Here is a 12,554-nt window from a genome sequence, read left to right as displayed (position 1 = left end):
TAAACACTATGTTTAAGACCGGTTGGAGTCTGGAATGCTGATATTTACCATCGCCTTCATCTCGGGTAATCATCATCCAGACTCCAACCAGCCTGAAACAGAGTACTTAAAAACCTCCTCAGCGCACATTTATTCCCTTATTAACTTGACAAGGTGTTGCTTCATAGTGTAGATAAGCCTTTTGCCAGATTGCAGTTATGCAATTTTCATTATCAAGGGTAGATTGAACCCATTACCAACATATTAAGGGTTGTAGTGATTACTAATCTAAACATTTGACTGAAAAGCAAACTTAAAAGAGAATTATGTAGTTTAAGGGCATTGCAAAACAAAAAAAATATACCAATAAAAAAAAAAAATTCATTGCCAGATAATTTGGTCAGCTACAGTTTAACAAGTTTACGTTTGGCAAAACTGAGAACAGTGTAACAGAAGTGTGTAATACATTTGATGTTTGTTTAAAGAACAGGAAAAAATTACTTAAGTAAGGCTGTTACTTAGCATTTGTTCTTCTAAACCAAATAAGTGCACTTTAAGAATTTATCACTGACAAGTTATATTAAAACCTGCTTTGGTGTGTGAGTGTGTGTAGTTAGGATGTGAGTGCAGAAGAAATGCACTAATTGAAATTTGACACGTCAGTGCGACAAGGTCAGAACTAGGATTTCTCTCATCTCAAATAATTTTTTATTGATATGAAACATGCAGAAGTATCCTGCATGTTTCATATCAATGAAAACTTAACATGGTGCCACAAAAGTTTAAAATGGGACTTATTCAAGATAAGAGAAATTGGAGTTACAATTTTGTTGCACTGAGGCAACAAATTGTTGTCAGTAGTATTCATTGCCAAATACAATTTGGTGTTTTTGTTTTTTTTCATTGAAATATATAATAGAGATCTTCAAAACCAACTTATTTATTTATTTACTTAATTGCTGCATTTTCTCTTTTGTTTATTAAAAATGAGAGGTTTTTGACAAAGAAAGTTACAGAATTAATGAAGGTGACGGCTGTAATGTAAATGTGTTAATGTAATGTATATGTTCATGTGGATATTGTAGATGGTCTGTACAGTCATTGGTGTGAATAATGAAGATGTATTTGTGTACTTGTATGTCATATATCACACACAGGTTTATGCACTTAATCATTAATACCAATCACGGACATATCTTTATTTATTTAACATAAGTGGCAGTTACTTTACATGTTGTTGAAATTCCTATCATTTCAAAGGGGTATACAGATTGGAATGCAAGTAATAGATCACAAACTGTACATTAAGAATTTATCGACTTTTCAATTAGATGATTATTTCAAAAGATGGACATGTCTGTACATGGAATTCAGAAACATTAATACTTTCCTATATTTCTTTGTTTTGGCTTGAGATGCACCTTTTGTTGATACCCAATTTCACCAGAATGCCATTAATGAATATCTGAGATATACTAACCATAGCAACTGATGCAGTGGTTATTTGATGAGATGTAGTTGTATTGTGTGTGGTAGGGATTGTCTTACAGAGGATCCCATATTCATTGTATCAGGCTTGTTTGTGACATTGGTGACCATTTGTGATTACTTTAGGATTACATCTCCATCTTTGAATTCATCTGACAGAAGGTTCATTGAGGTTTGGTTTCCATTGAAATAATAAATGCTGAATTGCATTGTGCAGAGTAGAAACACTCTAACAGTTGCTGAATCAAAAAGTAAGAATTTTCCAAAACGTAAGTAAATATGGTTTGTTGGTTGGTCAGACTTTTATCAATATATTTGCTGGTCTGTTGGTCGGTCTATTCATAGGTCCATTATGGCTATGCTGTCTACTCTGTACCATGGGTAATGATAAATTGTCTAGTTGTTGGTGGAACAGTTTCTTGCATAACTGAACAATTGTCTAGGTATCCATAAGAGTCCTCTGGTTGTCCTTGCTAATCAAATCGGTGTAATAAGCTATCAATGTGACTTGTCTTGTACTCTTCAAAAAAGTCAAAATAAACCAGCATGACAAACGTTGACGTTATTGAGGGAAACGCCTTTGTGTGAAAATGATTGCTTGGAACAAATATTTGTATTATACTCGAGACTGTTGGCATTTACCACCACTTAACAGCTCTGCAAATCCCTATTAGTCTGAGTATCTTCTGGTCGTCCGTTCGTTGTACATGTAGTTCAACCATGGGGCACAGGCCCGCAAGCTGCAACTCGCCAATCCCCCCCCCCCCTCCGGCTCCCACCAATAACAAAAAAGGATACGAATAGTTTTGTCAAGGGTACCTGGACCCCTGCAGATTTATAGAACTGCAGCTGCAGGTGAGCAATGATTATGCAATCGTATCTTGTCCCTGTGTCTTTTGGTCGTTTCCCCCTCCTATAGTAGTGGAATCGCCCGGCTCCCCGTCAAATCATAGGTCAAGATGGAAAGTGGTGAAAATGCAGGTGCACACGTCCGTGGCCGGCTCCGTGCACGCTTAATACGATACAAAACGTTATTATGAACTGACAATGTGGCTAATCATGGTGTACAAAATGATGGTGCTGATGTGAAGTTGTTGATGCTGTTCTGTCTTCTTACTACATTGTTCATGGTGAGTTACTTCCTCCTATTGGGAAAGATTTCCAGAAAAAAATATTGCAACATGACGCCACTTTTTTCTTCATATATTGTCTCAATGAAGCATTTTAAAGGCCATTCGGAATGATTCCCAATCCCATATCTGGACATCACTTGTCACCCTGTGCACAAACCCTATGAGCAGGATGAGACTGGTCTGAACAAATTCTGTTTTCTCAGTAAATGCTTCAATATTTTCTCCGCTAAATGTTTTAGGACATTAATTAATATCACTTTCTGATGGCTGATAGGTCACTGTAGGGTAAAATTTGTGATGGCCAGAGAATCTTTCCGGTCATTCATTGCAAAAATGATACGCAGTGGCTATTGTTACGGCAGCCGTAATGCACCTCCCATTTTCTATCGTTACGGTAGACTGCAACTTTTATAAAAACATGACAAGAAAATATAAAATAAGAAGGACAAAAGTGAATTTGAACGTTATAAAATTCGGACTTTATTTCCCTTTTAAAAAAAATCCTCCAAAGCCTCAGGTTAGAAAAGGAAAAAAATTCGAGTGCAAAACTGAGATCCGAACCCGCAACCTCGCGGTGCAAAATCCTACTGTCTATCGACTGAGCTGTCGCACTGCTCACCTGCACGTGGGGAAACAAATAATTATATACCTGCGTGCGTATCAAAAAAGTATCGTAGAGGGCGCTAAACAACGAATGCCGTAACGATAGCCACTTCGAAAATGATAAGATAATCATTAAATCTTAATTAAATCAATTTACTGGACTACCTCCGTAAACATAGGCCACACATCCACAAACATAGGCCACACATCCACATGTACAAAAACGTGTCGCACTTTGCCAAATTTTGATTTTCACATTTAGGCTTAGTTTGTAGGGTTGTTTTGCTTTAGAAGCATACAGGGTGAGTGTTACTATATACCAGAAAACACCGGAAAATACCGGAAAACTACCGGAAAACACACCAAAGTTGGCGCAGCCAAAACAAAAAACAAAAGTGAGCTGCAAAAAAATGCGACGCCCCCCCCCCCAAAAAAACCGGACCGGCCTGATGTGTCCTGAATGGAACATCACCCCACAAGGGTGGTATGGTCAGAACGCCCGGACAGACGGACGGACGCCCGGTCTAGCCAGACGGACTTGTGGGGTGATAGCATTGTGTTCCCATTATCCCTTTTTCTAAAGATTCCCTTCTGGGGTGATGTTTTTCTATTGTGAAAAAAGTGGGGTGATGTGTCCTGAAAGGACGTCATAGTTTATGACGTTTGTCGGGCGCGCGGCGCGGCTGGCCATACAAACACGAGGTCATGAACTAAATAATGCATATTCATTATCTTACCCAAGCACGCTCGCATAATGCATACATTACAACGCGGCCGCCATTTTGAAATCGCATGGAGGACATTTTCTGGACGATATTTGTGGAAGATGATGACTAAAAGTAGTCTTTTGGCCAGATGGATGAAAATATTGAGACCAAAGAACGTTTTTTCGAAAAGGTATGAGTTGCTTTATGACTAAGAACCTTAACTTTGGAAATTTGTGTCCTGGATGAAAAGATAATCTCGATCAAAATCTGTAGCAAAATCGCTACATCAACGGGGAAAAAAATTCAGTCTTTTTGGAAGCATTGAGCGTCTGGCCGTACTACAGAGCTTGCGATAGTACTGTACGGCCAGACGCAGTCGGGCTAGGGGAATATGTACTCTGTTTTATTCTGAAGCAAATAGCACTTCAACGACTAGATGCAAGTTTTTTTTTTAGCAACGCACACCAGCATTTTAAAACGGAAACGAAGAATAAAATGGACCAAACTTCGAAATGAACATGCAGCTTGGTAACCTATTTTGAATTTTGTTGGGGAAATATTAAATAGGTAAAAAAAAACACGTTACACTGGCGCAAAAATAATTGACGTTGTCAACATTTGCAACTACCCAAAAAAGTTCAAAAATTAGGTGTTTTCCGGTATTTAGTGGGATTTGTGTATGTTTTCCGGTAATTAGTGTGTTTTCCAGTGTTTTCCGGTATCTAGTGTGTTTTCCGGTATTTAGTGTGTTTTCAGGTGTTTTCCGGTATTTAGTGGTTTTTCGGTGTTTTCCGGTATTTAGCGTGTTTTCCGGTATTAAGTGTATTTTCCGGAAGTTTTCCGGTAATTTTCCGGTGTTTTCCGGTAGTATTCCGGTATTTTTCGGTAGTTTGTTGATATTTTCCGGTATTTTCCGGTATTTTCCGGTGTTTTCCGGTAAATAGTAACACCGCACCCTCTTTATAGGCTAATCAGAAAGTGCTGCCTTTTTTCAGATGTCTAATTTTTGTGAAATTTCATGTTGAAATTTTGATACGCAAACGTGTGCAAATGAATCTGGAAATTTCACAAAAAATAGACATCTGAAAAAGGCAGCACTTTCTGATTAGCCTATAAAGAGGGTGAGTATGCTTCTAAAGCAAAAAACCCTAAAAACTAAGCCTAAATGTGAAAATCAAAATTTGGCAAAGTGCGACACGTTTTTGTACATGTGGATTTGTGGCCTATGTTTACGGAGGTAGTCCAGTAAATAGGCCACATTTATGGGGCTAGGACTGACAATGACTGAGAAACATTTCCGATCTTCTTGTTAGGACATAGAAAATGTTCGTACTCTTTATACACAATCTTGGAAGTGGCGTCAGGTTGCAACATTTTTTTCCATTTCTGATTGGCGACAGCAGGGACAAATTATTTGTCTATTGTGTGGTTGCTAAGCTGATATGTCATTCCCCGAGTCCAAGTGGCGGCCTTTTAAAAAAAAAAGCTGGCGGCCAACTTATAAAATAGCCCTGTCGGGATTCACCTCACCTTGTGATTTCACCTAATAATGGACCAGCCAAAGTGGAATATTACACTTTGGACGAAGTCCGAGTAACTAGGACTCTACGGATCGCTTTTATAACATTTGGACATGGTCGCCCGACAGTAGAGTCCGAGATCGATGGCCCTATTGCGGTTACTACTAATTTGTTTGGACCATTTTCACTCGTACCCCCAATCAAAGTCTTCAGATTTTACCCCCAAAACGGTCTTCAAACTACCTTATGCGCCCCTGTAGGCTTCAGTGGGAATTGGAAATACAAATGGTGGTGGTTAGGTTCACATACCTTAGAGAAGAAAAGAGAAATTTCACCTTCAATTCGGAAACCGAGCCTCGCCGAGCTGTCGTGCCGGTAACCTCCATCTTGAATGTTGTTGCGTACGATTCATTCAAATTGTGAGGTCAAACTGATGACGTCCGCGCGCCGGCCAAGCGCACGCCCGCATTCACAGTCGGGCATATCGTGTGTGCATGCGTACACCGACGACTGTTTCCTGAACAGTGCAGCCTGCACATATCGCATAGCCGTGTATGCGATATGTGCGGTAATTCAGTTTACTTTTGTTGTCCCTGGCCCGTATGTTTTGTCATTCATTCATTCATTCATTCAGCCAGTCAGAGTCTGCCCCTGGTTGCTCGATCGCTACTATTGGTTTTTTTTTTGCTATTTAATATGTTATTTAATGTTTTCTTTTGTTTTTTATTTTATTGTCTACATATTCCCTACATTTCGACTAAAAAAAACTGAAGTTAAATCCCCATTCAATCCTTTATAGATTCAATAAGTACCATCATAATTAATTCCTTTTATACTTTGTTCTCTTTGAAGGTGCTTCATGAGTCTCATGAGTCAAGTATAAAGGCATCCGCTATGATTCATTCCAAGTTCTTGCTCCTCTGCCTTGTGGTGTCCCTGGTATTCTCCTTCCTGGTAACCGCTATGCTCATCAAGAGGGAGCTATGGAGCTGCAACACATCACGGGAGGTACCAGGACCTGCTCACATACCTGCTCACATACCTGCTGCCATACATGCAGAGCTTCCTAGTGCACTGCCCAAATACACACCCAAGAAGTTTGACAAATTCACACAGAAAATGAAGGAAGTTACTCTTCAGTGCAAGAATGTCTGCAGCGAGTAAGTCTGGGCTCAGAGGCTTTTCATACAATTTTGTTATATGACTATACGTGTAATGGTACCATTAAGGAGACACGTTATCGTAATTTCTTCGCACGGTGGGAGACATCGGTCATTAGGGAGACATTTTCATGTCTCCCTAATGTCACAGCCCCCCTTTAGAGGCAAAATTTCACTGTCGCAATTAGATTATATTTGTTGCTCGTGGTCTAATTAGTAACTAATGGTCTAATTAGTAAACACACCAAATTTCGTGGAAAAAGGACAAGGGAATATTGGGTTAGGGCACATTTAAGTTTGAACAGTTTTGTGCAGAAGTCTATGGGGATGTCTCCCAAATGTCCAATCCAGGGTAATTATTATTATTCTAATCACTTTAACTGTGAAATTTGTGTGTAACTTAAATACTCCCCCTTCATTTGAGCAAAGAAAGCGAAATACCTTTTCAATATTTTCAATGCCTTTTTTTGTTAATAGGTGACAAGCAAATCAGGTCAGTTGAACACAAACATATGGGGCAGTTCATCGTTTTAAACTTTAATTTGATTCCTTTTTTACTTACATCTCCAAAAATCCGTTATCATCTCTTTTCTCATTGTTACAGTAGTCATTTGAAGTATAATTTCTTAAAAATAATTTTCTAAATGTTTTTTGGAAGAAAGTTGTCATAATGGTTCTTCCTTTTTTTGAACTAAATACTAAAAGGGGAAGAACCATTATTGGCCCCCAAACAGATTCAGGATTTCAAGCTGTTTCATCCAACACTGACTAATCACATTTGTTTCTCATTGCCTGGTGACTGGAACCTTAACATATGGATAATTTCTGATTTTTAAAGCTCTTCAAACTGATACTTATTTTCAATTTTGTTTCTTATCAGCCCATATACATGTAGGTCTTTCCATGAAGTTGGGGAATGTTTCGTGTCATTCAGACAAATTAAGTGTAAGGAGTTGCTCAGAGTAGCTAACTGTTATTAATAGTGTTTGTTTGGACTCCTCTAGTTGTAAAAAAAAAAAAGCTCTGCGCATTTGAAAAGCATCCAAATGCTCTGAAATTTTTTTAAACCACTTGAAGAGTCACTAAGAAAATTAACAACAACAATAATTTAGCTACCCTGAGTGGCCCTGTATACCTAATCTCAAAATGTGTTCAATTCTTGCAAGCATATCCTAACTTTATGGAAAGACTCATCATTTGAAATGGTGACCAATCAATTGTTAAAAAAAATACTGAATAGTACAATAATAACAATTATTACTGGTTCCCTGGTCACTGCCCCAATAGGTTTGTGTGGAGATTGCATTGCTTGTTTGTCATCCATGCTCAGAATGCAATGTCAATGTCCGAGGGGTTATTATATTTCAGTTTTGGTAAATTACATTTATAGTAATTCTCCCACAGAGTAAGAGGAAAGCTTTCTCTGATTATTAAGAACAACTAGCATCTTGAGAAACAATGATCATCTGAGCACATTCGGATGTGAGACAAAACAGTACATGTGTATAAATACAGCCCAAATGTTAGATGTTGTCTCCCATCGATCTTTGCTCACTGCATCACCAATGTGAGACCGTGTTTTACAGTGTTTTAATTATTTTTTTTAAATTACACTTGTACCAAATAACGTATGGATTCCAGTCAGCATGATCATCAATGTGCATGTATTGTCTTTTGGATTACAGGCGCGCAGATGATATCTGTGTTCCTTTAGATCTAGCCATTTTCATCTACCGTGGAGACCTGCCAGCAGAGCAACACACCTACGACAGACAGAAACCCATTGTCCGTCTTCCATTGATAGATGCTACCAAGCACCTTCCCAAGTCCATGATAGTCAATGAATGCCTGGTGGAGGATCACTTCCGTGATGTGCAGCTGCTTCCACACCAGGGCTCCTGTGCCATTGTGGGCAATAGTGGCATCTTGCTGGGCAGTGGCTGTGGTACAGCCATAGATGCCCATGACTTTGTCATCCGAGCCAACTTGGCCCCCATTAGCGGTTTTGAGAAGGATGTGGGCCACAAGGCAAACCTCTCTGCCTTCAACACAGAGACTCTCGTCTGGTTCAGCAGTTCTTTACTAGAGAATCCAAAGCCAGAATATGTGCAATACAAAGACCGATACCTGAATCATGTACACAGTCTGAATGATTCTATCGTGTGGTATCTTAAACACCTTCGCCCTCCACATGACGATATGTTCCGAAATGTCACAAATGCAATCCGACACTTCAAGAACTCCAAAGCTCGCTTTGCCTACAGTTGGAAACCAATCAGTATAGAAAAGTAAGTATCAGTCGCATTATCAAACTTTAGTGAAATTTTACCAAGGTACATTTTGTTCTGTCATGAAGTCTTGACAGGGCAACTCAGTTATGTTGTTTAATCAGTTCTTTTCAAGTTTTCACTATTCACCCTTCCTGCTGAATCACACAAAACAACATTTAAGTGTAAATGATCAATATAATGGTCACCATCACCCCTACTACATGTACAGCTGTTTGGTGAAGCCTTGGACCCAACTGATTTCTGCAATATCTGTAAACTTGTAGCAAAAAAAAAAATAGTGAATCCTGCTGGAAAAAAAATAGTTGTTTTTTCATCTCCAAGATCCAATATTTAATAGAAATTTTCAATTTGTTTGTAAAGTTGGATTTGGCAAGGTGTTTGTTTGTAAGTGGAAAAGAATAATTGCTTTATTTTCAGACTGATTGTTCCTGATTTTCTTGTATCATTTTCTGTGTAAGGAAATGGAATTTATCCAAGAGAGGTACTCTGGGCTTTGACATGTTTGTGGTTGCCCAGACCTTCTGCACCAGCATCAGTCTGTATGGCTTCTATCCCTTCCATAAGGATTCCAAAGGAAAATCCATCCCACACCACTACTACGAGGAAATGCCTGAATTCAGCTACCAGGAAAGCTCACATGACTTCAGCTTGGAGTACAAAAAGCTTCAGGAGCTGGATGCCAAGGGGGATCTTAAGCATGTTGTAGGGGTCTGTAAACCTCATGCAGAGGACCATGGTCATAGTTCCTAAGGGATTTATCCAAATCTGGCCTCCATCTCCAGCTTGGGTTGGAGGCTACAGCTTCATGAGTTAGTAACCCTGACACACGATAGGCATCAGTGCTGGGTCCATTGTCTGCTTCTTGGACTCATAGTTTGAGGCCCGTAATTTGAGGCTAAAATGTTCACTTGATGTGAGAATAAAAGGCTTCAAAATGATTCTGGAGCTTGAAATGAAGCAAAGCCTCAGGTGAAGCTGAGATTTGAAAAAAAACCTATGAATTTGACAGAGTAAAGGATTAGTTTCCAACTCTGTTCATTGACATTTTTGAAAAATCAGGGATAAGTTCAGGAGAAATATTGTGCCCATCTTGAGCAAATTCCATGCCTGAAAACCAGTAAGTGCTTACACATGTGTTGCGAGGGATGAAGGCTTGATTGTACTTAACTGCTTGATGTCTCTATGAAAGGGAAAAAACATGTGAGGCTTTCTGGCAAAAATGAGACAAAACTGGGCACAGGCCGTAGTGGAAAAAAAATGTAAAAAACTAAATGGGGGTATTTTTTTTTCTTCAATTTTTCAGATCTATTGATACATTGTCTTTGTAATCTTTGATATGTCTACTACACATATTTTAAGAAATAGTATAAAAAATCTTGGAATGAAAGTGTTTTTAAGGAAAAAAGTTGGCATTTTTCTTTTTTACAACTTTAAAGGTCTTTTTCTCGGTGTTTTGACATTTGACATAAATCTTAAATTAATCACAGATCATTTTCAAATGTTTGATCATACCACTTTTACAACAAATTCTATGGTACATGTATGTATTCATTTGTATTTTCTTACTTGATGTTACACTGAAGTATTATAGAACATTTTAATCAGTATTTTGATTGCAACTTGCCATTAATCAAAGCTTGGAAATTCAACTGTTAATTATGCAGCAAATATCCTATAATATTTATTGGTATTGTATCTTTAAGTGTTTTGGCTGAATATTTATTCCTCTGAAAAATCACTCTTTTTTAACTTATTGTAAAATTTGCTAAGTGGATTCAACACATTTAATTCAAAGAATCAAATGGGGAAAATAAACAAATACAATAAACAAAACAAAGCCACCAAGTAGAGTGTAGGTAATAATAATTATAGGTAGAGTTGCTAAAAGTTACCGGTTTAGAATTATGCATGCATAATTTAAAATATATTTTGACTAGGATTTTGTATAATCTATGGGCAATTCCACGCAAAAGTGGACGCACCTGAAAAGTAGAACATTGAAATCTTCAAAACTACAAACATTACAACCTCAAATGTGGTATCAAATGAAAGGGGCAACAAGACCTTCATTTGAGTGATGTGCCAGTGAGATAAAGTGTCATAATTTTTAAGTGTGTTTAAAAAGTTTTAAGTGTTTTTTGTCTTAACTGGGTTATTTTTAAGTATGGATTTTTAGTAGTCATTTTGGCACCTTGTTTTTACATGTAAAATGCAAGGGTTATTATGAGTTTTTGTTTTAAAGGAGAGAAATATTTTCTTTTTTATGCCAAAAGACTTTTTTTATTTATTAGTTTCTGATATGTTTTAACTTGTACCAAAGAAGGGCAGACAAACTGTAACCGTAATGCGAGTAACCCGCCTTTTTCTTTCTATCTGTACCTGAATTTGGTCTACATTATTTATTATCCATATTTATACTTTTGTATGTTAGATATCTTGTAAAAATACTCATTTGGTTACTGCAGTTTCACTCGAAGGGAAACTACTGAATTAAAAGTTAGGCAATTTGTGATGGGCCCTTTTTGTGTAATGCAGGTAGCCACATTTCCAAAGATTTCCATGGTTAAACGAGTGTACATGTTTGTGATGTCATCAGCGACGATCAGGGAAAAGCCTTGAATACGCGGTATTGTTGATGCAAAAAAGTAAAAAGATAGTACAACTACATGTAGTAAGAAGCCCACAAATCTCTGCATGTAATATGATGCCAAAAAGTGTAACGCCAGGTACCATGGAATTGCCCAGATGGATCAAGTTTTTTTCGTTGTTAATTGTGAAGTACATACATGTACCAAGGTCATGTATTAAGAGGAATGAACTCAATTAGTTTCACAACATACATTAAACTGTAAAGACTTGATAGGTAATCCTTGTTATTACATAAAGCTATAATATTGAACTCATAAGAATGAGTTTATATTGCAATGAAGAATGTTGATGGGTCAATATCCAGCCTATCCCATTGTGTTATGTGTCCTTCCATAATTTCTCTTACCAAAAACTAACCAAAAGGGACTGAATATTTCCCCTCGTAATCAGACGTATAAATCCGTCAGCTCTCCCAGATAATTGGAGTTCAAGAGTTTATGTGTACAGCTACCTACATGTGCTTCCAAATGTGACATTTCCAGACTCATGATTGGACAGTAATTTTGTTGTGTGATTTTCTGTTGACTACAGTATTATCAATATGGATTATGTCGAATGTAAAAGTGTACTTTAATTAAGTATCAATTATGGAATGAGTATTACCTGTAATGTGCCTTTTTAATTATTTATTCATTAGGTGGTTTAACCTATGTAATCAATGATTGTGATACAAACCAAATTGTTTAGGGTAGATTTGTTTTTCGAGAACAACTGTAACAGAAACTGTAGCATTTGTGTACGTGGACGCAGTAAATAATGAAGCAAACAAGGCAAGTTGTTTTTGTGACTTTCTTTATCCAGTGTTGCAGGTTTCTTTACACAAGAAATTAGCAGCTACATGTAGGTTTGGTTACACAGTTCCCCACTGGAAGGAAATATTTTCAAAAACAGCAAAAAGAGCAATTCAGTAATTCTGTACACATTTATGATAAGATGTACATATTCATGATAACATTTCCGACAAGTCTGTCGGGGAAATTACAATATTCAATGACTGATACTAAACACCGATATTCTCATTTTT

At 37.6% G+C, this 12,554-nt stretch overlaps 1 protein-coding gene across 1 annotated transcript; it reads left to right on the top strand.

Annotated features, from left to right (window-relative positions):
- Positions 1-2,327: 2,327 nt before the first annotated feature.
- Positions 2,328-12,299, top strand: LOC119734806 (alpha-2,8-sialyltransferase 8B-like). The gene is made up of 4 exons (XM_038208373.1): positions 2,328-2,597; positions 6,283-6,590; positions 8,276-8,878; positions 9,340-12,299. The coding sequence occupies exons 1-4, from the start codon at positions 2,565-2,567 to the stop codon at positions 9,629-9,631; spliced, it is 1,236 nt and encodes a 411-aa protein (XP_038064301.1). The 5' UTR covers positions 2,328-2,564; the 3' UTR covers positions 9,632-12,299.
- The last annotated feature ends 255 nt before the right edge of the window (positions 12,300-12,554 follow it).

Source organism: Patiria miniata, unplaced genomic scaffold (genome assembly GCF_015706575.1).
Source record: "Patiria miniata isolate m_02_andy unplaced genomic scaffold, ASM1570657v1 HiC_scaffold_28, whole genome shotgun sequence".
Classification (NCBI taxonomy): Eukaryota; Metazoa; Echinodermata; class Asteroidea; order Valvatida; family Asterinidae; genus Patiria; species Patiria miniata.
This window is presented reverse-complemented; position numbering and strand designations above follow the sequence as displayed.

Excerpts from the sequence above, each read along its gene's own strand:
- LOC119734806 (XM_038208373.1), top strand. The coding sequence starts at position 2,565 with ATGCTGTTCTGTCTTCTTACTACATTGTTCATG. Across the intron at positions 2,598-6,282 it reads TTCTTACTACATTGTTCATG|GTGCTTCATGAGTCTCATGA; the intron begins GTGAGTTACTTC and ends TTCTCTTTGAAG. Across the intron at positions 8,879-9,339 it reads AAACCAATCAGTATAGAAAA|GAAATGGAATTTATCCAAGA; the intron begins GTAAGTATCAGT and ends TTTCTGTGTAAG.